Source organism: Chaetodon auriga, chromosome 16 (assembly GCF_051107435.1).
Source record: "Chaetodon auriga isolate fChaAug3 chromosome 16, fChaAug3.hap1, whole genome shotgun sequence".
NCBI classification, from domain to species: domain Eukaryota; kingdom Metazoa; phylum Chordata; class Actinopteri; order Chaetodontiformes; family Chaetodontidae; genus Chaetodon; species Chaetodon auriga.
This window is the reverse complement of record NC_135089.1, coordinates 1410656-1437089: the sequence shown is the minus strand read 5'-3', so window position 1 is coordinate 1437089 and position 26434 is coordinate 1410656. Positions and strand designations below refer to the sequence as shown.

General features: G+C 47.7%; 3 protein-coding genes across 3 annotated transcripts; all 3 read left to right on the top strand.

Moving 5' to 3' along the window:
- Positions 1-786: 786 nt before the first annotated feature.
- Positions 787-16595, top strand: LOC143334077 (ras-related protein Rab-40C). The gene is made up of 6 exons (XM_076752605.1): positions 787-2217; positions 8238-8298; positions 10878-10938; positions 11102-11179; positions 12786-13008; positions 13291-16595. The coding sequence occupies exons 1-6, from the start codon at positions 2076-2078 to the stop codon at positions 13563-13565; spliced, it is 840 nt and encodes a 279-aa protein (XP_076608720.1). The 5' UTR covers positions 787-2075; the 3' UTR covers positions 13566-16595.
- A 711-nt stretch (positions 16596-17306) lies between these two features.
- Positions 17307-21987, top strand: LOC143333503 (uncharacterized). The gene is made up of 2 exons (XM_076751549.1): positions 17307-17632; positions 19382-21987. The coding sequence occupies exons 1-2, from the start codon at positions 17437-17439 to the stop codon at positions 20848-20850; spliced, it is 1665 nt and encodes a 554-aa protein (XP_076607664.1). The 5' UTR covers positions 17307-17436; the 3' UTR covers positions 20851-21987.
- A 2070-nt stretch (positions 21988-24057) lies between these two features.
- Positions 24058-25526, top strand: LOC143333504 (uncharacterized). Its single transcript, XM_076751551.1, has 2 exons — positions 24058-24135; positions 24964-25526. The coding sequence occupies exon 2, from the start codon at positions 24980-24982 to the stop codon at positions 25472-25474; it is 495 nt and encodes a 164-aa protein (XP_076607666.1). The 5' UTR covers positions 24058-24135; positions 24964-24979; the 3' UTR covers positions 25475-25526.
- The last annotated feature ends 908 nt before the right edge of the window (positions 25527-26434 follow it).

The following is a 26434-nucleotide window of genomic DNA, read 5'->3' as shown; positions in this document are numbered from 1 at the left end:
TGTGTGTGTGTGTGTGTGTGTGTGTGTGTGTGTGTGTAGGTGGTCAGGTCCAGGATTGTTCCGGCACATCTAAAGAGAGTTGACTCGTGATGTTACACAAACAGATCTGACACAGATCACATCAAACACACACACTCCGCCTGCTTCTGCAGCTGCATCACATTTCACAGCGTCGTTCATGTCCCTGCTGCAGTGAACTACAGAGAAATGGAAGGAACGCCCTCAAATCTGTCTTATTACAGTGTTTTAAGAGAAAGAATCACACTGAATGTAATATTTTCAGCTCCTTTCATTTCATATTTCCATTAGTCATAAGAACAAAATCAGAATTTTAAAGGAAAGGTCCAACATTTCAGGAAATGGTCTTTTGTGAGTCACATGAAAGTTCATATAATTTCCATTAGATCTCATTGAACCCATCCTTTATGATATTTATTGACTGTAAGAAGGCAAATAGATTTCTAAAAAAATGTGTCTTAAATTTAGCTGAAGGCCCTTTAAGAGTGTCAGAGTTTCACACTGAGAAAAAAGACCTTTCAGAGCTTTGATTTAATGCTGTTTTGTCCTCATGATAAGATGCTTCAGCCATTGTTCTGTTGTATTCAGCGAGAAATGAATCATCTTTGTTGCTCTCGCCATCTGCGTGTTGTTGACAGCAAACTTTGATAGGCGTTTCGCTTAGCCAATCCGTGCCGCTGCGCACGTCACAGTCGTGTCAGCGCCCAATCGTTGATCGGGGAGGCGGGGCTTGGCCACAGAGGGCGGGAACAGAGGGGAGACGGCAGCGCACTGTGGAAGGCAGCCGATCTGTCAGCGGCACAGTCAGTGTTGTTGTGCGGGACTGAGGAGCTACAGCTGTGATTATGATTGAATGTAATGGAGAAAAATGGACGGATCACGGACTGAGATTACTGACTACTTCCACAGAGATTTGGACTGGACGTAAAAACGCCACAGCGTGTTGATCCCAGCGCAGATACCGTGTTTTTCTGGATACAACGCAGTGAAGTTACAGGAATCTTTGTCATCCCGGACTGGAGAAAGACGAGGGGGCCTGAAATTACACGGACGTCGGTTGAAGTTGAGCTGCGGGCTGCGCTAGCTAAGTTAGCTTTTAGCTTACTGTGGAATACCAACAGTCCTTTTTTATCCAGTGCGACGCAGGCTTATAGCTCGTAATGCTGGCTTTTATGTGGCGGTGTGTAGCGTGGCGTAACGCATAGCTGGTGACAGCGTCCGTACATTACTAACGTCTCTGATAACCGCTTTGGAAACGTTAGCGACAGCTAAGCTAGCTGGCTAGCTCTGTGGCAGGACTAGCTTGTTGTTCCCCGGCTAACTTAGCCACCAAGCTTCTCCTGACTGGGAACAAAAAGACAGAGTTACACCCTCCTTTTTTCAGTGTGTTAGCTTGTTAGAAAATACATCTCGTCGGAGATATTTGCTCATAATATTTGCAAAGTGCTACTAGCCACCTATCTTACTGTAACTACCGTTCCAGACAATAAGCATGTTTTTCTTCCCTGCATAGACTTTTGTCATCCAGCCTGCAGGAATCATCCCGTCCAGATAGAGCCCGAGTTACTCTTTAAATGTCTCTGCTCCCTCTCTTAAAAGATGTTAATCCGTAGTTAAGATAAGGGTTTTTGGCTCAAGAGGGAACTTAAGTCTCAGATTGTGGTTTCATCTGTTTATAAGCTGTCAGTCCTCAGTTTGAGGGACAACAGGCAAAGTTTTCTCCTGCACTGAGCCACACCTTTTCTCTTCTTGAACTTTATCAATAAGGATGTTTTGTTTTCAGAACCACATTTTTGGCATCCACCTATTTTTTTCCAGGAAGACATCCCCATGAGACTGTGTTGTCGACCCAGTTTGGGAGGCTGTTAAAGTTAGCAGGCGAACCAGGACTTCACGCTGGTGGACCCCCTTTCATGGGATCACAAACATTGCCTTTGTTTTGGTCCAGTGAGTAGAAGAACACACGGGGGATTGGCTGGTTGGTCAGCCATCCTTTTGTCAGTTTCCAGTCCATCATCTTCAGCCTCTGCGGCCCCTGGGCTCAGATGTGAGACACGATGGGAAGCCAGGGAAGCCCAGTGAAAAGCTACGACTACCTGCTCAAGTTCCTGCTGGTCGGAGACAGCGACGTGGGCAAGGGAGAGATCCTGGACAGCCTGCAGGACGGATCGGCCGAGTCCCCGTACGCTTACAGCAGTGGTGAGTCACTCAGTCAGCTGATTGGGGTCTGTTGGCCCACTTTTCCCCTCCTGTGAGGATGATCTTCTCGTGTTGTGTCATGCTCGCTCATCACAAACGTCCTGAACATGCTAGCTGCTCGTTTTGCTGCGTGGACTGTGGAGGACACACAATGAGCTCTCTGACACTCATAACAGAGCGTTCACACGCAGGTCACACAGTCAGGGCTGTGTGTGCATTGTTGTTTACCAAGTGGATAATTTCACTTGGTGAACAATAGTTTTCATGACCTCACAGCGATAATAACAAGACAGTCGCTTTTAGACTCTGAGCGCTGAACATTTTCCAGTCAGCACCCGCTCCAGTGTGATGCTGGTTCCTCCTCTTCCCCTCACAGCTCCAGCGGTGTCCAAGAATAACAGTAATGAGAAAAGCCTCTAACCAGAATACACCAAGATGCTTTGGTAGCTTAATGTACGTTTATTGGAGCTGATTGGAGGCTGCTGGTATCTGTGCAGGTATGCTGCCCAAACCTTGAGTAGGTTTGATTTGAGCATTGCTGAGGCTGATTGGATTATAGTTTCTAAGTCATCTGTTTTTGTGACTTAAGACGACACTAAGGAACGCCGGCTCTTTTAGCTCCATCCGGCATGCTGTGAAGGGGAAGGCTGATGGAGCTGTGCCCAGTCAGATGACCCCTCCCTGGGTGTAGGAGCTCAGATCACCTGGCTCTCTCACTGCTTTTGCTCCGGGGCTGACGGCCGCTGCCTGATCGGTGCCTGCTGCTGCAGTCAGCTGCTGGCCCGTGGCTGCCGCACATGCACTCACACAGCCCCACTCCCATCAGAGGGAAGCCACAGACGAAGAGCAGATAGACAGAACAGACTGGAGGGCTGCAGAAATGAAAGACCATAACTGTGTTTTTGTTTCCATTTTCCAGGATGTTCCTCGTGTTTTAGATTTCTTACGCTGTTTCTTCCGGTGATCCGGTGCCTCACTGCACAGCGTCGCGTTCATAAACTCACTCATGATATGGTGTAGTGACATTTGTAATCTTTTCTAATTAAAAGCCTGTGTTTGTTACATGGCTTTGTCATCATACAGACCGCGTCGCTCCTGCTTTTTCCTCGTTTCCTCAAAAAAGTGGCAGCTTTAACTGCATTTCCTCAAAGGGAAGAAAGGAATAATTAATGTCAGCATCTAAAAATACAGCCTTGTAGGTGGGAGTAAATCCATTTGGGTGGGTCGCCCAAATGAATATTACATGTGGAAAACGCTTTGTCACAATAAACATCCTGTTATTGTTGTTGGTTATGGAGTGCTGCAATAACAGCAGGCATGTTAACTGTAACGGATTACTTTGACTCAGTTAACTCTCAGATGAAACCAATGACTGCATGGAGGGATGGAAGAACAGTTTTAAAGCACTGACATGCTATCGAATGCTTCATGAGATGATTGCCTATAATTAAAGTAATCTGCAGGTTCTGCACATTGGCTCCAACATGCTGCCTCCTGTTGACTGGAATCAGTCTGATGATGCTCAAAGAGGTTGTATGAGTTTGTCAAGGAACAGTAACGTGCAGTGGAATGGAGAGGAAGAGGAGGGTACATTTATCACAGGCACTCAGCTTAGCTCGGCTCCCTTCTCCACTTTAAGCCACTGATGTGGGAATGTAAGCTGCTCGCTTACTAATTTCCTCAAACTGCATTTGTTAAGATATTTGCTCCGGCACACAGTCCTCACCAGAGACGCCGTCACAGATGGTTCCCTGAGTATCCGTCTCATTTTTCAGATGAAGAAGATTTCTCCTCCCTTCAGGATGAAAGCAACTGCTCATGAAAAATACATCAGTCAGCAGAACGACCCCCTTTTCTCCAGCGCTTATCTAACGAGCGCTGCCTGTCGGCGTGTGGCAGCAGTGTGAAGACCCTCACAGGTCGTGTGTGTTCAGACACACACCGTCACCAAAGGCCAGAGTGTTTCAGTGCAGCAGGTGTGGCTGAACTTTGACTGATTACACTTATTCTAAACACTGATGTGACACTGTGAGGTTTCATACGGTTAAATCATGTTTTCAAGTATCAGCAGAAACCATGACCACCACTCTGTGGTCGTAGCTTCACACGAGAGGATTTACTGCTTCATTTTCTAAGATAAATAATGAATTTATCAGTCAGACAAATCTGCTGACTAATCAATAAGGAAAATAGTTGTTATTTGCAGTAATAGAGTGTTATTTCACATCACTGGCCGGCCACATGGGACACGGTTTGACATGAAAACTCATTTTCAGATGTGTGTGCATTAGTGTGTTGTGACTCAAACATGAGTGTGCGTCACCTCAGGGACGACCTGTCACTCTCCTAAAGACAAACTCTTTGAGCCTGGCCAGCTCCTGACGAGTCTCTGAGAGAAGAAGACGTCCTAATGATGCGCGCAAGATCAAAAGCCTTCAGACGGCTTCATTAAATATGGAGGGCAGAGTGGAACGCAGCTGAACACGCTTCAGCCGAGATGTTTGTGCAGGCGGAAGCTCTGCTATTGATTTCATCCCTCCGGCAAAGAGAGGTTAGCACTGGGGGGGGGGGTTGTCAAGAGCCTAAATATCTAAATATTTCAAGAGGAGAAAATCAGGACAGAAGAGCAGATTTTAATTGGATGACATTGTCCTCAGGCTACGATTGGTAGCCTTCCTGCTTTGGGGCATCAGTCAGATCGACCCATCTGTCGTGTTTCCTCCTCGGCCATCAGTGATTGGTGCGTTACTGATCAGAAATTTGGTGACCAGACATAAAGACAGAAGAGCCATTGAAGACGTCTGTGTTGGTGAAGGAGGGTTTTGGTGACTTTGTCAGTGTGGTACGTGGTTCTGCAGCACTGACAGGAAAGCTGAAGTAATTTAAAAGTGTGTTTTCTGTAGATAAAATAAACATATCTGAAAATATTTATTTAAATCCAAGGAATTAAATATCTGACAAGTGGAGACTTCATCTCAAACCTCTGAAACCATGAAGCAATAATACATCCAGAGAAACTAAAGGACGGTTTTCTCAGTGGTGACGGTCTAACGGACTCTCTGCTGCTCGCCAGATCTCTGTTATCTCTATTTGTTTGTCGTCTTCCTCTTTGAAATAACTGACACACTGACTGAAGTGTTCGTCATGGCAGAATCGTCAGGTCTCTGCAGGACAAAGACAGCTGCTCCATCGGGAAAGAGGCCTGAGATAACGTCCGTTAGCATTTCATGATTGGTGAGCGAGTCTTTGGGTGCTGTCCCACACAACACCCACTAACAATGAAATACTCCCAGGGGTCGTGAGGCACGGCGGTCCATTGTCCCTCTGTGGCGGTGGACGGGCTCTTTTGACGCCTCGTCTCCGCAGACAGCAGTTATCGCTGGCTGCAGGCCAGCTCAGAGACCCCCCCCTGAAGGAGAGGGTTTAGAGCGTCAGTAGGTAAAGAAAAGCTGAACCTGGTCTCATCCTCCTGAAGGACGCTCAGACCGACACGCCGACTGCTCGGCATCACCACAGCGCTCAGCTGCGCTCTCACGCTGTCCAATCACCTTCTCTGCTTCCTTTTCTTCGCGCTGTCATTTCTCCCCTCATCTTCACCGGTCCTCCATGGCTACAGCTCACATTTCCATCAGTCTTTGCTGCTCTGGGGTCAGTTTCAGGTTGCTGCACGGTGAGGTTTGATAGACCAGCTGTGGTAGAAAAGCTCGTCCAGCTGTTTTATTAAACTCAAACAGATGTTGGTGGTTGTAAAAGGATGTTTTTCTCAGCTCCAGAGCCTCTGAAGGCCACACTTTTAAGATCTTGTTTTTTTGTCATTGTAATTGATTTTTTTATCTTTTCTTTTGGAGGCTGAACATAGAATTTTGAGGCAGATATTTGCCTTTTTTTAACCATCAGGACGATGATGTCTACCTGGTGGATCGTCTGATAACTAATTAAATATTAGATTCTCAGCATCGGTCAGTGAAGTGTCTGAGTTTAAGCTCTTAGAGAACAAAATTATGTTATTGCCTCATTTCCAATCAATAAGCGAGGATGGCTGTGGAGGAAATGATGGCTGATGGGAAACCTTTCTTTCATAGCTTATATGACGATCTATAACGGGAAGTGAGAGACACTCATTTCTCTGCTGTCAGAGAGTTTGACCCTGACAGTTCACCCTGATGTTGCTGTGCACACTGTGAATGAGGATTTTAGCCGCTCGTGTCCTCGCCGTCTCAAACGGCACCACAGAGTTAAATCTGCGCCTCTCAGACAGCCCAACGTTCTCACAGGTTTGAGCACATCGAGAGGACGAACAAACTCTGAGAATAGAAGCAGCCGTATTCAGCTGAGACATCAGAGACATCAGAGACGCTATTGATTATCTGGGATATCTGAGCGAGCCCTGGCAACGAGCGGAGAGGAAGCACTTGGTACGAAGCCCTGCACTCACTCCAATTCAATTAAACCCGCCTGAGCTCAGCACTTTAGCTCAGCGGCAGCTTTGTGCTGCCTGGAAAATTGGAAGATATTGGTAATGTCGTTAGCCAGCAGCTGCTACCTGCCAGAGGCTGACGCAGTCATGTGAGAGGCTGCCGCTTTCCAAACATCGCTCTTATGTTAGTGTCTTTTTCCCAGCAGTCTTCATGTTTAACCTTAAAGCTGAAGGTTTCCAGTCAAGAGTCTTAGAAGGACAAAACAAGACAGCAGAGAAAATGAATTTGTATTTAGCTTCTTTACTTTCTTCCATCACATCTTAAAGGTTAAGGCCGGTCTTATTTTGTATTTTTATTCAGAGCAGACCCAGCCACGCTTCAGCTCAGCGGTTGCTTTAGCTTTAGCCCGTCTCTCCGCGCTGTCTGTGGCTCTCAGGTCCAAACTTCTGGCTTTTTAGAAAAAGGTTTTCTTTCTTATTCACACAGGACGAAATGTGCATTTGTCAGGGAATTTTTTCTGCGGCAGATTAATACACAACATTGTGACTCATTGGAGGGATTTAATAGTTTTTGGACGACAGTGGAGCTGGATGGTTCTTTCATGGTGTTTGTTGACTATATATAGATAAATTACCAACCTTTTTTTCAAGCAGCAGGTAACGAGGGTTTGATGTTTTCTGACCAGTGAGAATCTCTCTGAGTGGAAACGTTATTTAAACAGCGTGTAGCTGGTTAGCGTGTCAGGACAGGCTCGTTTTCTAGCACACAGTCACACATAAAACAAAAGATAAGAGACACAGGTTATCCAGTGGTTCACCTGTTTGGCCTCAGGTGGTACCAGCCTCGGTGAAAACCACAACAACCTCAGGTGAACACGTCGGGACAGGGAGCAGCAGGGCGACAGGTGTAGCAGTCAGACAGGTTTGTCAGACGTGAGCAGAACAACGGGCCCGAGCAGAGAGATCAGTTAGCCGCCTGAGGGCGAACACGGCTGCTTCCATCCTGACGGTTAAACCGTGAACTCGCTCGTCTGAAAGCCTCATTTTGGATTTTTGGATTTCGAAGGAACGGCAACCTCCCGCTCCCCGCCCCCCCCCCCCAGGATGAACTCTTGTTGTTCTCGGACTCTGTCATCTCGCGCCATCATCAGGTCAACAGTAGTTTGGTTTATGACTTTATCCACACATTGTCCTTGTGAGCATGTTAGCATACTGATGTTAGCATTTAGCTCAAAGCGCCATTGAGCCTATGTACAGCCCAGCAGAGCGCTAGCGCGACGTTGGCCTCTGACCTTGTGATGAAGGGAAGGCTCAGTAACGGTTTGAGCTCAGACAGACGTCCTCCTCTGTCGCTCAGTGACGTTGGTGAGAAGCAGAAAGGATCTCCACTCTGATACCTTTTGTGTTGTCGCTCATAAATACAAGTTGTCACATTGCTCAAAGCTAATCACAGTTATCTGCAGTGTGTTGTGGGTAAATTTACGCTTTGATTCAGTTTAAGTGACTCAAATAGACGATGAGTCATCTTGTCTTTGACTGTAATCTTGATTGTCCATGAGTCCATCTGCCTAACGCCGCCTCTGTGTGCCCTCTGTCTGTGCAGGTATCGACTATAAGACCACCACCATTCTGCTGGACGGGAGGAGAGTGAAGCTGGAGCTTTGGTAAGCACACGTCACCGCTGGACCCATAACCTGTTGTTGTCTGTACAATGCAGAGAGCGACTGCTGCTCTGTTTGTGCCACGGCTTCTTAAATCCCTCCACGCTGTGCTGTTCTGGACCTCCTGGACCCTCATGGGTTTGCTCAGCCACATTAGAATCAAAGAGTTGTGCTCTCAAACCATGAAGAGAGTTTTGGTTTTATCTGCTCAGGTTTTGAGCGTCTGTCTCTGAGATGTCTTCCTCAGTCCTCAACCCATGAAGGTGGATGAGTGTGGACAGTGTGTGGACGGTCCACAGCCGTCACTGTCAGCTGAACACAGCTCCCCTGGAGAACCATCAGAGACTCACCTCAGAGTGTGAACGCTGTGTTTGTTCACCACAAACAGTCAGTGTGGCTGCTGTAAGCTGCACAGTGTGTGTGTGTGTGTGTGTGTGTGTGTGTGTGTGTGTGTGTGTGTGTGTGTGTGTGTGTGTGTGCGGGCGGGCTGTGTTTGAGTGACAGCTGACTGACTGGAACCTTCCACTCGCTCTTCTTTTGTCTCTCTGTACATTCATGAGGTAGATTCATTTACTCTTTTCCTCTCATGTGGCTTTATAAACGTGGTGCCCTTTGACCTCTTGGATCTCACTGACTTGCTGTGAAACCAAACACCGTTCAGACCCATAAAACTTGAAGTACTGGAGGGACTCCACATTCACAGAGGTACCAAATCAACACCCAGGCTGAATTTAGGGGAAATGTGTATGAAGTGATGCACAAAGCATCCTCAGTGTTTCGGCTTGATGCGACGTTGCAGCTGTAAAAAACATGAAGTCTCTGTGAACATTTGGCTGAGTGCAAACATCACAGAGCATCACTGAAAAAGTGGAACAACATGACAGAATTATCTGCTGCTGTCAGACAGAGAAAGCCACACGAGGACGTTTAGATCACACACATTGGATTTTTAGAAGAAGCAGAAGACAAACATGCATGGACCCAAACACAGACACACAGAGAGCAGCTTCATTTAAGGGTGTCATGTGTTTGTCACCTGCTGCTGCAGGTGTGAATCGGTGCGCTCGACACAGAACAGAAGTCCTCCACTGTGTTTGTTTCATACCTCTCAAATAGTCTTGCATCAGTGGAGATGTGTGTAACTGCCAGTTGAGACGCTGCGGCGAGGCGAGGCCTGCTCGGTGGAAGTAGGCCAAGGAATCCAGCAGCTCAGGGAGCAGCTACGCCTCGTCCTCCCAGCGGAGAGAGGCGTTTAAAGGCAGCCGTGACGCACAATCTGCTTCATTTCTGCTGCGTCAGGCTTTCCTCCTCTCTGTCTCGCGGGTGTCAAAATGTTGTCCTTCGTCTCTGCTTCCTTTCCGTCTGTGCTGCCATCTGTGTGCGTCTGTCTCGTGACTCATGTTTTTACGTCTCCGGTAGGACGCGGCGAGCTCGGAGCTGAGAGCCACGGGCGCCTTCTGACCTGATGTGTGGTTGTTTTTGCTCCTTTTATCTGTAAACTGAGCGTACAGTCATTTTAAACACTCAGCAGCTATGATTGTCTTTCACTGTCTTCGTGAGAGCGGTGACGTCAGATAAAGGATGTGAGGTGAGAGACGAAGCTCCACTCAAACCAGGAAGTCGTCATTTGTGGTTGGTGCGTTAATTCCTAAACCTGCCTGCTCACCTTTGACCTTTGATGACAGAAATGATTGGTATCAATTCACTGAACCACCATCAGGCTCAAAGGAAAAGGCTTCAGATTTTATTGGTTTGCTGATTTGTTTTTGATTTGATTGCACCTTTAAAAAGCAGTTTAATTCAACATCAAGACGACAGGTGAGCAGGACGTGACTCTAACGGTCGTTCATGAAGTCTGTGCTGCACCTGGAGGAGAGTGAACATGTCATCAACATTTGTTTGACTGTCTCACGTCTGTCTGGATGGACGTAGAGCTGCTGGAGCTAAACGAGTCTGCATTTGTCAGATTTCTTCAAACGAAAAATAGGCTGTAAATCTGAGAAAACAAGCTGCAGGAGGCTGTAAAAGGACGCTTTCTTTTCTATCTGTGACACCTGTTCAGGAGGTTCAGGAGTGAAGATGAGCAGCAGATCGTCTTCATCTGAACCCTTCAGTCTCTGATCTGTCAGACTCAGCTCATCCTCACTTATTCTCTGTGGAAGAACTGAAAGCACAAGCTGAGAGTTTGTGCAACTTCCCTGCTAAAATGAATAAATTAGGGTTTTAGAAGTAGGACACAAAATCACGTCAGAGGGATCGAACTCGTGGGGGAAACATGAACCTGCTGTTATCTGAAGGCAACATTAACCACCAGCTCTGTGTCCAGCGCTCAAACATCAGCCCCTCATGTGTTCATGCACCCTTCCCACAGGATGAGGATGATGAAGAGTGTGAGGCTTTGAAGGCTTTGTGCTGCTCAGTGTGGAGCAGTCAGCTCCTCTGAGTCCACATGTGAAGGTCTGATCCTGCTCAAGCTTCAGCTTCAGTCTTTTTCATGGAAACGTCAGAGTTTTGTCCTCAGTGCTGAAACGTTTTGAGCTTTTTTACCTCTGTCTGAGCTGACCTTCTCTGTCTGTCCTCAGGGACACCTCAGGACAGGGGAGGTTCTGCACCATCTTCCGCTCTTACTCCCGCGGGGCTCAGGTGAGGAACAAACCACTCAAAGACACTCACCTGAACGCATCTATCTGCATGAAGTAAACCTGTGTGTGTGTGTGTGTGTGTGTCTGTGTGTCTGTGTGTGTGTCTGTGTGTGTGTCTGTGTGTGTCTCTCTCTCTCTCTCTCTCTCTCTCTCCCTCTCCTCAGGGCATCCTGCTGGTGTATGACATCACCAACCGGTGGTCCTTTGATGGAATCGACAGGTGGATCAGAGAGATTGATGAGGTGAGTGCTACAGATGACCGATTGCTGATTGGCTGGATAAGGCGTGATGGACGCTGGCAGGGTGGAGCTCAGAGGTCTGTGATCTTTAACATGAGGAGATGTTGAATTTGAGAACGTTTGTGAGCGAAAAATGTAAAGATTCAGAGACGACGGTCCGGCAGGATCATCTGACGGCGCTGCATCGACCACGTCAGAGTTCAGACGTCAGCCGTTTGAAAACGCTGCAGTTTGTAAGATGGGACAGACAGCCTGTGTGTGTGTGTGCCTGCGTGCGTGCGTGTGCGTGCGTGTGTGGCGGTGGGTGTGTGGGCTACTCTCATCATGTCCTTCCTGCTGACTGAAACAAAAAGGATGTCCGTCCATGTGCATGTGTGTGCGTGTGTGTGTGTGTGTGGGTGTGTGTGTGTGGGTGTGTATATCATGTATTCCTCACATTGTGGGGACTCGCCTTCCTTATCAGGACAAATCACGTCCCTGTAACATAAATCATTACTTCAGGACGAATTAAGGTTTGGGAGAGTCTCCAGGAAATTAATGGAATGTGTGTGTGTGTGTGTGTGTGTGTGTGTGTGTGTGTGGGGATATTTTTGGCCTGTGGAATGTATGTTTCAGTTCGGCCTTTCCTGCTCCACCTCCACAGACGTGGTGTGGTTGGACAGACATGAGGCGGAGGTGAAAAATGTCTGCGTGATGAAAGTTAAACAGAGTTTTCACATTTATTTATTCTGCTAATCTGTTGCTAGATTTTTTTATCAGTTCATTTAAAAAATTGAAAAACACACCTGAATGTGACTTTTGTTTGTTTTGTCCAAAATCCAGAAACACAGAGAAAAGAAAAAACTTTGAAACTGATTGAAACGAGGATTAACTGATGATCAGAATAGTTGATGATTAGTTTTTTTGTCAGTCAACTCGTCGTTTCATCGTGATCTCAGTGTTGTGGGATGATGAAGCCCCACTCTTCCTCCTCCTGCAGTCCTGTCACCACGAGCTGCTCCTCTTCTTCAGATAACAGTGCTTCCTTTCCTGCTGCTGCTGTTTGCTCTCCAGATGTTTCCAGGAGGAACACAGACCATAATAACACACATAAAACATGTCAGAAAATATGGAAAACATGAGCAACTGAAGCCTTCCTCACAGTCTGACATATAACAAACGTCTGTGGGAGGACAACGTTAAACTTACAGCTCGTGTGGCCGTCGTTCAGCTGCAGCTGTTACCGTCTCCTCTGTGACCGCTGCTGGGACAGGACGTCCTCCACGGAGACACCCGGAGCCTGAAAAGGCGACAGGGAGGACGCCGCTGAGAGACTGATGAGTGGTGACAGTCAGGAGGAGAGAGGTCGGCCTCTCTTCGTTCAGTTTGTCAGAACAGATGGGGATGAATCAGAGACCTGAGTCTGAGCGGCAGGACCAGGTCCAGGCAGTCACGTACGAGACGTGCGCCTGGTGTCTGCGGTGTGAAAGCCGGCGCTGAGCTGAGCTGATGGTGCAGCCTCAGCGACAGTGAGCACAGAGGACGGTGAAGGAGGGCGTGAATGAGGACCTTTGTTTTCAGGCCGTCTGTCTTGGCTCATTCTGTCCTCTGTTTGATTTTCCCTTCCCAGCATGCTCCAGGCGTGCCTCGAATCCTCGTCGGGAACCGTCTCCATCTGGCCTTCAAACGGCAAGTTCCCACCGAGCAGGCGAGGGCGTACGCCGAGAAGAACGGCATGACCTTCTTCGAGGTGAGCCCTCTGTGCAACTTCAACGTCATCGAGTCCTTCACGGAGCTGTCGCGCATCGTCCTGATGAGGCACGGCATGGAGAAGTTCTGGAGGCCCAACAGAGGTGAGAGGACGGGCGAGCTGGGTCAGGAACGGGGGCGATAGAGGGAGGGGTGGAAGACTTAATGTGACAGACACGCAGGAAGTGTTCAGTTTAACCTCTGGTCGCCTAACAAACGTCAAGAGAAACGAGTGTTCAAAAGAGAAGCTGAGTGTTAGTCTGAGCGTGTCAACAGGTGAATGCTGACCGTGCGTTCAGCACACTCACTGCAGTTCCTGTGTGTTTGAAGATGAACTCAGGTGTGTGAACGTGTGACAGCTGGACTCTCTCTGTCTCTGTCTGCAGTGTTCAGCCTGCAGGACCTCTGCTGCAGAGCCATCGTGTCGTGCACGCCGGTCCACCTCATCGACAAGCTCCCGCTGCCCGTCGCCATCAAGTCCCACCTCAAGTCCTTCTCCATGGCCAACGGCATGAACGCCGTCATGATGCACGGACGCTCGTACTCGCTGGCCAACCCGGCCGGCGGCTCCAAAGGCAACAGCTTGAAGCGCTCCAAGTCCATCCGTCCGCCGCAGAGCCCGCCGCAGAACTGCACCCGCAACAACTGTAAGATCTCCTAATTAACGGCGTCCTCAGGGGGTCTCTAAGACACTGAGACTGAGCGGCAGCGAGGGATCAGGAGACAGATGGACAGGATGTTGTTAGCTGGAGGAGAGGAGCTCATCCCTGATCCTGAAGATGGATGAAGGGATGAATGAGTGCACCCTCTCACCTGCATGGCGTCATGTTAAAGAGCATGAAGTACTTTCCAGGTGAGGGGGGCTCGAGTGGTGCCTCAGGCTATCAGAGGAGAACCACCACGAACATTTTGGTCCCCGCAGACCCGATTCTCACTACAACCCACGGACAGAAGGACAGAAGGAGACTCCAGGTGGACTCCTGACTGCTGGAGCTTTGTCACATGTACAGAAGTCTCATCAGCTCCTGATTCGTTCCTCTACGTGAAGCACGCCGCTCGCCAAGTGTGTCACAGAAACCACCTCAAGGACAGTTCTTCACTGTCGTGTCTCACCTTTCTTTCTGTCCTCCGTCTGTCTGGTTATGATTCCACCTTTTTGTGTCCACACTTCCGTTTCTTTACTGACCAATAAGCTAATGATGGAGACACTAGCGATCATCGTTTGTCCTCGGTGATGAGATGAGTGAAGGTTCAACCCCCCCCCACACACACACACACACCTGAACCAGATCTCAGGTCCAGACTCGTTGGTGGTCCTTGAGTCTGGATCGATTCCAGAGTCAGTAGAAGCAGACTGTGAGCATCGACTCCTTCAAGCACAGAAACAACACGAGCCGCTCCGATGAGGCCGATCCTCAGTAAGCAGTTCACACCTTACAGTCTCACCTTTTATTTATAGGGATCCAGTGATGCCTGTTGTCATGGATACCACCTCCTGTTTAAGGTCTCTCCTCTTCAGGTTTAACCTGATGCCAGGTGATGAAATTTGCTCTGTAAGGTCAAACGAAGCTCGAGCGAGAACAGTGACGTGAGGCTGGACGAGGCTGGTGAAGGTCTGAATGCTCCATTTCCTCGTCTCCTTTGGCCCCGGGGCTTCTGGGAGTTGTAGTCTTGAGATGCTGCCCTTTCATTTTACAGCCGCCCCCCCCCCCCCGCCAAAAAGCTCCTTATCTACCTGTTTTCAGATGTCACGCCTCACCTGTCCTGTCACACCTGTTACACACAGCAGGAACACGCACACACACACACACACACACACACACACACACACACTCACACTGCACTCTGTGTTTGAGTGTCAGAACGATCCAAGTAACCACTGATTCACCACAACACGTATTACTGCTAAACGCTGAATGTTCAGAGTATTCATGGTCTTTGTGCTGAAGCAGCTGCAGCCTGTTGACAGTAAACATGAGCAGTTATACCTTGAAGGACCAAACCTTGAACTCATGAATTATCAAGCAAAATTAATCACTATTTGCTGTTTTCAACCTTAGAAATGGAGATCGTTTGCGGTTTGTGAGGAGATGGAGGATTTGGGGGTTCTGTGCTGACAGGCGGAGCGCAGCGTCCGGCTGTGGACGATTGTGTGAGCTGTCTCAGCTTTTCGTGCTGTTTGCTGACAGGAGGGACATTTTGGAGTCTCACCTGCCTTTTCTTTGACACCTGAGCACCGTGGTTATGAGAGAGCAGTTAACAGGCTTTCAGATATCAGCCGCCGCGCTGCGTTCAGGTCCGGTGGGACGAACGGCGGACGCGTCCGGACGAGCTGTGAATACTGTTCACCCTCACGTGTCGCTGTTTGACGTCGTCTTCGGCGCGTCGGCGTCTCGCTTCACGTGTGAAAAGCGGTCGGCTGAAGCGACGGTCGTGTTCCAACACGTGAACTCTTCCTGCTTTCTAAACAGCAAACCTCTCCGAGCGGATCTCCCACAGGGCTGAATGCAGCATGTCTTCTTCTCTCCCTCCCTCTGATCTCCACCCCCGCCTCCGCATGTTGTCCCATGATTCATAGCTGCTGAATAATAGATGCTCTTTTCGTAGATCTCTGGAGGCCTCCGTCAGAACGCCGCGGCTCCGTCGCTCCGCGCTGCTCTTTCATCCTTCGCTCCTCCATAGGAAGCTCGGCCGTGTGTTTCCTCATCTTCACCGTCGTCCTCCTCAGCTTCTTCCTCTGTCCCTGCTCTCTGTCCGTCGCTGCTGCTTGTTCTTCGTGTTTTTGCTTTCTCCCCGGGTGTCCAGTGTTGTAGTTTGCTGCTGTGGACTCTCTGACTTTAACGTGCTCATACTACATAAGAACAGTTAACAGATGGAGAAGCATCAGCAGTGATGATGATGATGATGATGATGATGATGATGATGATGGGGTTTGGTCCTTTAGGGCGAATCTGAGCTGAAGACCTTTTTATTGATCTGAACAATTCATCCAAAGGAAACGATTCTTTGTGTGTGTAACCAGTCAGACCTGGTCCCAGTGTGTCCTGGTTCAGGCTGCGACAGATTCACAAACAGCTGACGAACATGAGACAGCTTTTACTGTGTCAGCGTTTGTTCTGTCACATCGGTGTTTTAACGAAGACGGAGCCCAAAAGGAATTCGACTCGAGCTCGTTGCCAAGATGTTTGAAGAGGTTTCCTCTCTGCGGCGGACAGGAAGAGGCTGTCAGGGCTGCAGGACGCCGCTCACGGGGGGGGGGGGGCTCTTCAGTGTTTGTTGACCCTCTTTAAATTGTGTTTCTCCTGAACTGAGTTTCCATTTTGGATTTGCATTTTTTTTTTAAAGATGGAAATGTTTGGAGGATGGTGGAGGTCCAGGGATGCCCTCTGGAAGTCTTGTATTTAGGAGCAGACTGTTGTGGTGATGATGATGATGATGATGATGATGATGATGATGATGATGATGAAGACGATGAAGACTTTGACAAAAAAAAAGAAAAAAAAAACTGTAAAACACTATCCTGTTTTTGGCTAAAGCTGCTGAGTGACCTGAAGAGTGTGTGAGTGTGTGTGGGGATGTTCTTCAAACACAAAGCTGAACATTTTTCTTTTTTTAAATTATTGATTGTACAGTTTCAAGGCGATGTTATGAAGAGGAAGAATTTTTCACAATAAAACTCTTGAATGTTGGAGTCAAGATGTCGCTGCTGATTGTTGTTGGCTTGCTGTTCTTAAGGAGTTTCTTGTGGGAAGGCTGCCATCTGCTGGAAACTCCTCATCACATCTCCAGACAAACACCAGAGACATCAGGACGAGAACGGGTCTGACCACATTAGAGACAACAGCTGCTCACTCCAGATGTCATTTAATGAGTCATGAATATCAGCTTCCTGTTAAAAGAGCAGGTCCTTCTACTGTTTTGACATCTGTGAGTTCAGACTTTGGCTTCATTGTAATTTTTCAATATACACAGTATGTATGATATCACAGCATGCTGCAGTTCAAGTATCAGGGTGATAGTTTCTATAACTTTCCACATAAAACACTGGAGAGTTTCACAAATGTTCAACAAACACATGCAAAAATTAATAAACAACTCAAAAGTGAAAAAGAATACTGACAACAAGGCACAGTCAGAATAAATCAACAGAACAAAGAACAGAAGGAGAATTGACATAAATCTGAACATATGATGAAGGTGAGAATTCTCTAAATTATTTTCCTGGTCTAAAGTCTCCATTAAGGAGCTGCACGTCTCTCAAAGGGAGAGTGTTTTCATTCTGAATACTAATCATTTGGTTGTATTCCAAAGGGGGAAAAGTCAGTTTTAACTTCTAGTCTTAGAAATTAAGCCTTTATTTTGAAAAGAATAAAATGTAACCGGAAACATTTCATGTCAGCCCAACACGAGCGCTGGCTTGACAGCGGTGAGACGTTGCATGTCGGGCTGCAGTTTGGAGCTCAGAAACAGCGAGTAAAGACCGCGCAGGTGTGTCCCCCGGCCTGGAGACACCGCCGGCTGTCCTCTCCGTCATGTCCAGCGTCCAGCTGCTCAGAGTGCTCGTCAACGAGCGGCTGTCCGCGGCCGCGGAGGAGATCTTCGAGGCGGTGAAAAAAACCATCGCGGGCTACGAGGAGGAGATCCTGCTGTCCAAACGGGAGATCCGCCGGCAGCGCAGGATGCTGCAGACCGTCTTAAAACCTGAAGTAAAGATAGGCAAACTCCCAGGTTTGTGCATTTCTGGCATGAGCTCAGTGTGTCCCCACGTCGGGTCAGATGCTCAGACTGAGCCGCTGTCAGCACGTGAGCCTGCGGGTGTCGGTGCATCTGGCCTGGCTGTGTCTCTGCTTTCCTTAACGACGACAAGTCATTCATGAATTAGTTGTGATGAAACCTAAAGCAGACTCATTAACAGGCTGACATGCCTCGTATTAACCGGCCTCTTCCGGGGTAAGATGATACCTGCCAGGTGGGAAGAGCGTCAAACACTAAACCTCATTGAACCATCTGGAAATACTAAATTTGCTTGTTTTTCTGCAAATACTTCTACCCGATACTCCACTATTTAACATATATTATTGATTGCAAAGGTGTAGTTTCACATTCGGCATACAAACGACTCACTAAGCAGCAAGAATTTTAGATAAAATAAACTTTTATTGTGTCTGATCAGTGAAAGTCTTATTTTGATGGAGGCGTCGCTTGTGTAAATAAAAATCTGTGTTAATGTGTGTCTATTGGCTCGTTGCCGAATTATAGATTTCATCCCGATGATTTGGATAAAGATGATTTTCTTGACTCAAGCTGACAGTTTCAGCTGGTCGGTTAAATAAAGTCATCATTTGTCACATTGAACACTGTCACGTTCAGCCAAATCCAACATAACAGTGATGAGCACGTGGAGGCAGAGAGCTGCTGGTAGGTGTTATATGCTGCACAAAACTTTAGTTATTCTTTGAGGCTGTCAGCGTTTGTTAGTTCACGCTGTCTAAAAAAAAAAAAATCCACTTTTACATGAAAAACTTTGAGGGCTGTTTCAGTTTAATTTAATGTCATTCAGAAGGTTTAATGGTGGAAAATTTGCCCGTGATGGAGACAGTATCAAACATCTGTGTGACCCGGCATGAGCGAAGACTTCTGAACATTTATCTTTGTGGAAACACAAAATTTGTCTTTTATTTCCAGAACAAAGCAGATGTTCAGACATCTGACTGACCAGTTTTACTCTCACGTCAAAGCTCTTTGTTCGTGTGCTTACCTCAGTCTGACTGGCTCTGATGTATTTGCCTGGATTATCTGTGCTTGGCCTCCTGTTTGCCTGACATCAGTTAACATGTCGATCTGCACCCTCACCACTAGATGTCACTACACGCTGCAGTCTGGACCTTTAACGTCGAGCTTTCATATGACTTCCTCCTGATCTTTCGGTGCGAGCTGACGCTTTGTTCGGTCACTGTTGTGTAGTTGTGATGTGTTCGTGTGCGCTAACCTGCAGTTTGTGCTCACCTGTGTTACTGCTGTTGTGCATTCAATCTGATCAAACTGGCTGTGTGACCTTTTGTGTGTGTTTGGGAGTCAGTCCGCAGATCATTGGCTCTTACAGTGGTGGGCGTGGCCTCCAAGTTCATCAGGCCAGTTTGTGTTGCTGGTTTCCCGCATCCATCACAGCGACACCCAGTTTACAGCTGAAGTCATCTGTTTTCAGATGAGGAGAAAGGTGTTCGTTCACAGTGTGATCGATCTGTTTGACCTCGTCTGGAGAAGAGAAACATGCATCAAACCTGAAAGCTCTGAAGTCCAAATGTCACACTGAGCTTTTCAGACATTTTGCAGATAAAACAATTGATCAGTTCAAGAGTAACAGATGTTTCTGTTAGCTGTACCCCAACATGGAAGAGATCGATAACACATCAGTAATGTTCTGGTTGATATTCTGTTTCATTAAAGTTTCTTCTTCTGTGTTTTTTTTTCCTGCAGACCAACCACAGCTGGCTCTCTCCGTCTGGGATGAGGACTTCTCCTCCGACCAGCAGCAGGAACCCTGCGATCAGGACCAGGAGCCTCCTCAGCCTGAGAAGAACCTGGAGGACCTCCCCAGCGGCCAGGAGGAGGAGCAGCTTCGGGAGCTGGAGCAGGACAACGCCATCATCATCTTCACTCCTCCGTATGTGAAGAACGAGCTCGACCAGCTTCAGTCCAGTTATCAGAGCGGCAGAGGAGAGGGGGATCCTCTGCCGAGCACGTCAGCCGAGCGGGAGCGGACCAAGGCGGAGGACGACAGCGGGGCCTCCTCCAGCTGCTCTGCGGCCGAACACGACGACACCGACGAGGAGTGGAGGGCCAGCGTGGGCTCCCAGAGCGACGACAGCGACGGCGACCTCAAGTGGAAGAAGATGAAGGGCCCTCGTCTCCCGAAGGCCCCGACGCTGCACCCGCCGAAAAAAAACAAATCGCGAATCTCCTGTAAAATCTGCGGGAAAGCGTTTCACGCCAACGTGTCTTTGGTGAATCACATGGAGGCTCACCCAAAGGACGTCTGTGGCGTGTGCGGCGAGCACTTCGAGACCGAGGAGAGCTTTCGGCTTCATCTGAAAACGCACGTGAAAGCCGAAGTCTGCAGCGTGTGCGGGAAGTGTTTCGGCGCCTCGAGCTCTTTGGAGACGCACATGAGGATCCACACGGGGGAGAAGCCGTTCAACTGCAGCGAGTGCGGGAAGTCCTTCAACTGCCGCCACAACATGATGCGACACATCCGGATACACACCGGGGAAAAGCCCTACCCCTGCTCCGTGTGCGGCAAACGCTTCAACGACTACTCCACCCTGAAACGCCACCTGCTGGTTCACGTGCACAAGCGGAACCTCGACGCGAACAACGCGTCCGCAAACGAGAAGGAGAATGGCAACGACGCCGAGACGAAGATCAGGACGTCCTCACCAAAGAAGCAGCAGGCTCGGACCATTTGCGAGGTGTGCGGGAAGATGTTTCACTCCATGGTTTCTCTGGTGAACCACGCCAAAAGTCACGCCACAGACCTCTGCGGCGTCTGCGGGACGCATTTCGACTCTGAGGAAAACCTAAAAGTTCACCTGAAAACTCACAAAAACGGCAAAGTTTGTGAAGTGTGCGGGAAGTGTTTCGACAGTCAGGGAAGTCTGGAGATGCACATGAGGATCCACACGGGGGAGAAGCCGTTCCTCTGCAGCGAGTGCGGGAAGTCCTTCAACTGCCGCCACAACATGATGCGACACATCCGGACGCACACGGGAGAGAAGCCCTACCTGTGCAACATCTGCGGCCGCTGCTTCAGCGACCACTCCACCCTGAAGCAGCACAGCAGCACGCACACCGGAGAGAAGCCGCACCGCTGCGACATCTGCGGAAAAGGCTTCCACAGGAAGACGTACGTGAGGCTTCACATGAAGAGCCACACGACCCAGAAGTGACGGCCGGTGAAGATGGCGGCCTGTAAATGAAATCTGAGGCTGAGAGCTTTTAATGTGCCGGTGCCACCTTTCATTCAGTCCTGTCCCTGCATCGGTGGCCTCCGTCAGGTCGTGACCAGAGAGGATCTGTGTGCATAGATACACTGTCAGAGCATTTCAGTTCATATCTGAGACGACAAAGACGCTTCACGCTGCCCAGAAGACGCTCACTCGTTCAGTGTGTAACGCCCCGATGGCCACGTCAGGAGTGATGAACTGATTGTTGTTCTGTGTGAACAAACACACGTTGACCAGTGCTGAACCATCGTCCTGGATGTGTCCTCGGCGGCTGGTTTTGGCAGGTCAGCGGTATTTTATTGGCAGGTTTTCATTTGTCCTCGTCCCGCCCTCTGCTGTGACGGACAGGATCAATCAGCGGCTCTTTGTTCTGCAGGTCACTTACAGGCTTGGCCGCCCTTCAGACTGACTGACAGTGAGCCCGAAGTGTGAAGCTTCCTGAAGTTACACACCTAAAACAGAGTTCACTCGCTCACATGGCCGAACGGTCCGACCCCCCGATCTGATCTGGAAACAGCCGAGAGCTCAGAATCACCTCGTCTGTCCGGAGCATTTCTTATCATCAGAGAGCACCGACTTTTCTAATCTGCATATTTTTCTGTTTTCAGAATTTCATTGCGTTTACTTTCATCTCATATTAGTTTACGTCCATTTTTACTTTCTTTTAATGACGTCATTCAGTTTCCAGTCACTTTGAGGTGTGTGTGTTGTGTTTAAATGTGGGTGGTACCATGTTTAACACCCTCCATCTGCTCTGTTCGTACTGCATTCTGCTACAGTTTAGTGCAGCAACAAAGAAGTTCCCTCAAAGATCACTACAAGCTGACATTTGAAGTGTAACACACACACACACACACACACACACACACACACACACACACAGGCACCAACAGTCATTCTGTCGTACGTAGTTTTCTGTGTTCTACATGCAGTGTAGTCACGATGTGCCTCTGACCGACGTGAAGGATCTGAACAGACTGTTCGTTCATCTGAAGGCTCGTGTTCGACCAAAGACGTTTGCAGAGCTGTGAGACTCAAACCAAGTGTTTGTTCAGTTTGTTTTAATAAATCTTTCACTTTATGACTGATTCTTGAGTCCTGTGTGTATGTGTGTGTGTGTGTGTGTGTGTGTGTGTGTGTGTGTGTGGGGTGTGGTGATGTGCAGGGCTGCACTAGCAGCTCTGTGGCCAGATGCTAACATTAGCATGCTAACATTTGCTAAAGACTGCTGAACGCGTGGAGCAGCTGAGGCTGATGGGATGTCTTTAGTTCAACGGGGATTTGATCATTTTAGACAAATGAGAAGTCAGACGACCGTCAAAGGGGTCGCAGGTCATCCTCAGGGGAACATGAATGTTTGTGCTAAATGTCGTTTCAATCCATCCGATAGCTGTCGAGATGCTTCAGTCTGGATCGAAGTGGAACGACAGATGTTCATCAGAGCGAACGCCGGAGGAGCTGAAACCACATTTTGATTTGAGCGCACAAATGGGTTTCTCCAAAACTTTAAAGCGCCTGTAAATGTGGTGTTATTATTAACTTTTATTCAATTACATTAAATATTCGTGACCAAAAAGGTCAAAATCAAAGCAAAAGTTTGGGGGAAATTCTTCTTATCGATCTAAAGGTTGAACCTGAAACTCAGTTCCTCTAAAACATGAGCAGAACATGTTGTGTTCAGGAGCCCTTCGCTCATCGTAAAAAGCTAAACTTCAGGTCCTGGAAGGCAACAAAGAATGAGGAGGAGAGAAGGAGAAGATGCTTGTTAGAAATGTGTTAACTGATGTAGAACAGATGTCAGAGAACAGGTCCAGGAGGACCTTTGGCCGATAATTCAGCCGTGTTTGTGTTTTGAACATGTTGTTCGTGTTCAGCTTTGTGTTTTATCGTATGTAACCAGTAACGAGGTCGAACTGCGGTGAAAACGAGTTTCTGCCTGTAAGACCAGTCACAGGAAGCAGCGACGCCTCGCTGGTGACTCACCATGTGCCACTTCTTACCTTTCTGCCAAACTTGCTGCAGAGAATCTGAGCAGAACAATGAGGTTCATCTTCAGTGGAGCTCGCAGAGGGAAACTGGTGCAGTCAGCCGTTTCCTCTGACGTTTCTTCTTCCACCGCCATCACATTCATGTGTTCATTCATGCCTGAATGGAAGGTGTGTGAGGGGGGTTTCTGACAGCAGCTGACGTCAGCCTCCCGCTCATTAACTGTCCAGAAATAGATGCACCAGTGAAACACGTTAAGATTTCTCAGCACATGAATCTGAATTTCAGTTTTAGTTTTAAACACATTGTTTGAAATGTTGAAAATATACAGGAAGCGACGCAAATACAGCAAACGATCAGGCTTGATTAAATTAAAATGGAGCTTTGGAACATGTTCCGCCTTCTCTCATCTCTCCGTGAATCCGTTCGTTTAGTCGACGTCTGGAGCTCACGAAGTGACATCAGAGCGAAGTGAAACCGACCGATGATGAGCTGCTTCATGCTCGCTCTTCATCCTGATTTTGTCTCAGGATGAGTCACAGACAAGTGTGTCAATAATGCATCTACACACACACACACACACACACACACACACACACACACACACACACACACACACACACACACACTTTGAGAATCAGGAGGCGTAGGAACGGGGAATCCTCCTAAACCTGATTTCACGTGTCACTGACTCATGTTTGAACTGATATCAGGTGACGTCAGGAAGGAAATGCCACAAAATTTGAGTGGTTCAGTTTTGTTTGGCTGAGGAGGGAAAAGTTCAGGAAATGCACAAAGTTCAGTGGAGACTTCCAGTGAGGAGCTGAAGACACGATGATGAGGAGGAGGAGGCTGTAACCTTCCTCACATTAACACATGAAACGGAACACGTTGACCTTTGACCCGAGCTCCTTTAATGAGGTCATCTGGTGGTGCGTCCGGGGCAAAACCCTACTTCTTCTTCTTCTTTCTTTCTATGTGGAAAGTCCTGTAACTTCCAATCTGTCCTCCTCCTGCAGGAGTCAGTGAGGAGGTGCAGGCTGGCAGGACAGAATGCCAAACCACCGCCGTGCTGACACGCCCAACAAACACGTCCAGTCTCACTGTAAACGAAAGTCAGACAACAAGAGAAACGAAAGTCACAGTAAGAATGTGCTTTTATGGAACTTCCTCCCGAAACGTGAGGGGCTGTAAAAAGAGCTGAGAGGCCGCACAGCCTCACTGCCGGAGGAGCCTGCAGAGGTACGACCACACACACTTTGATTTCACACTTTTTAAGTATTAATACTGCGTGTACGCCGAGATGATGTGAGCTAATCTGATGGAAGGAGAGCGTGTTAACCTTCAGTGTCATATATGAATGTGTCTGACTCAGCTCTGACTATTTATATATTTATTTTATGTTTATATATTTATTCTATGCTTGTATATTTATTCTATGTTTGTAGACTGAGTTATATTTTAAGAATTTTATACTCTTAGTTAGATTCTTGAGATCATTCTTTTTCTCTTAGTTTTTCATTCTCATCCTTTTTCTTCTTTGCTGTATATATTTTGTGGTTCTTAATGTTTAAACTGCTGCTGCAACAAAATAATTTCCCAAATTGGGATCCATAAAGTAACAGTCTAAGTCTAAGTCTAAGTCTAAGTCTAAGTCTGAGACCTTCCTGACTGATAAAACATCTGTCTGGTGCCAATTAGCAACCACACAAACGCGAAGCTAAACTACGACGGCGTACACAACAGACCTGTAAACGTTAGCATGTTAGCACGGTCACTGTGAGCATGTTGGTATTTTCAGCTGTGTTTAGATGTTGTCACATCAAAAACCTTCTGTGCTGTATTTTTGCATCCGGTAAGGCTTCAAACTTCTTTCCTTCTTGGACTTCCTGGATCATATTTCATGTCTCAAAGCAACACAACCCGACAAACGGCCCGTTTTCAGCCTGAATGCTCACTGAGTGATGAATAATTTCTTATTTTTGAGCTTTGATTTCTTTTTTGTTTCATTTGTAATGATCTTTAGTCTCTTTGATGGAGTCTTTATGCTTGTGAATCTCTTTCCTACAGTGACGCTGAAACCAACATGTCGTACCAGTGGGAGGAGGATGACTTTGACGTGCCCTATGGCGTCGGCCGACTGGGCCTCTCTGCGCCTGTTAATGGTAGAAAGTACGTCATGTATCATGGCACCACCAGGCAGAATGCTCAGTCCATAAAGAGAGAAGGTTTTCAGCAGTCTGCGGACGGGATGCTCGGCCGCGGCGTCTACCTCAGCAGAGACCTGGAGAAAGCCAGCCGCTATCCCATCGACCACCCTGAGTATGACAGGGCCGTCGTTAAGGTCGTGGTCAATGTGGGAAAAGTGATCGCCATCAATTATCAAGGCCACCCACGTCAGAGGACCTGGCATGACCACAGGTACGGCGAGGCGTTTGACACCGCCTGGGTGCCACCCAAATGTGGAATGGTGAGGAGCGGGCTGGAGGAGGACTGCGTGTGGGATCCCAATCGAATCAAGATCACTAAAATCATCAAACCAAAACCAGTGCAGACCAGCGGCGCCTGGGGCTACATGTGAGCGGCAGGACGAACCTTCAGATGTGTTTTTACTTATCTGGATAAAAAGCAAATGACGTAATATTTTCTTACTGTGTCATTGTCAATAAATGAGTCCTGTTCAATCTGAGTGTGGTGAATCTTCATTGTGAGACATCCGAAACGTCTGCTGCCACATCGAGCAGTAACACCTTTGGTTAGCTACAGGTTAGCGTAGCGTGAGATGGCAGACAGACGTGACTCATAGGAAGCAGCTTAACAACAGATTCTGAGACAGGAAGTGGAAGAAAACAAGCGGGCCGGCACCCTGAACCTCCACCGCGTGTGACAGCTTCTGAAATATGACGCATCAGTAACTTAAAAACCAGGTTTAGTCGACCTCATCCTGCTTTTTTTAAAGTCAAGTTTTAATTAATTCAAAGTCTGGACGCTTTAATTTTATCATCAGAGAAACTTCTAACCATTGAGTTCAGTTTTAGTCAATGAAACTGTTGACATCTTATTTTACTGAACACTTCAGTCGATGCGGTCGAGCCAAAGAGAAGAATTCTTTATAATTTGATTCAAACTTATTTCACATAAGACTTTATTAAATTTATCGTTTTCTGGTGAAAAACACATCCTGGATGATTAAAAACGCAGCTTTGCAGGAAGCATCTGGGCCGTGACTCAAACCGACTGACAGCACACACACTGATGTGTGGAGGAAAGGAAGTGAAGGAGTGAGTGAATGAATGAATGAATGAATGAATGAATGACAGATCTGTTAGCTGGTTGGATTTTCCCAGTGTGGGCCGACGTTTCGTTTCATTCTTCACTTCATTAAAAATGTGACTTGTGGCGAACACTAACCTAAAGTTTAGTAAGACTCGACTCAAAATAAAGCAGATCAGAGCTGAGTGTCACAAACACTTGATGGATTACGTACCTGCAACAACTTGCGAGTCCTAAATTGATGTGATACTGATTCATGGAAGCAGCG

Bases quoted from the DNA above. Each gene is read 5' to 3' on its own strand.
- LOC143334077 (XM_076752605.1), top strand. From the start codon at position 2,076: ATGGGAAGCCAGGGAAGCCCAGTGAAAAGCTACGACTACCTGCTCAAG. The intron at 8,299-10,877 runs GTAAGCACACGT...GTCTGTCCTCAG, and splicing joins AGAGTGAAGCTGGAGCTTTG to GGACACCTCAGGACAGGGGA. The intron at 13,009-13,290 runs GTGAGAGGACGG...CTCTGTCTGCAG, and splicing joins GTTCTGGAGGCCCAACAGAG to TGTTCAGCCTGCAGGACCTC.
- LOC143333503 (XM_076751549.1), top strand. From the start codon at position 17,437: ATGTCCAGCGTCCAGCTGCTCAGAGTGCTCGTCAACGAGCGGCTGTCC. The intron at 17,633-19,381 runs GTTTGTGCATTT...TTTTTCCTGCAG, and splicing joins AAAGATAGGCAAACTCCCAG to ACCAACCACAGCTGGCTCTC.
- LOC143333504 (XM_076751551.1), top strand. From the start codon at position 24,980: ATGTCGTACCAGTGGGAGGAGGATGACTTTGACGTGCCCTATGGCGTC.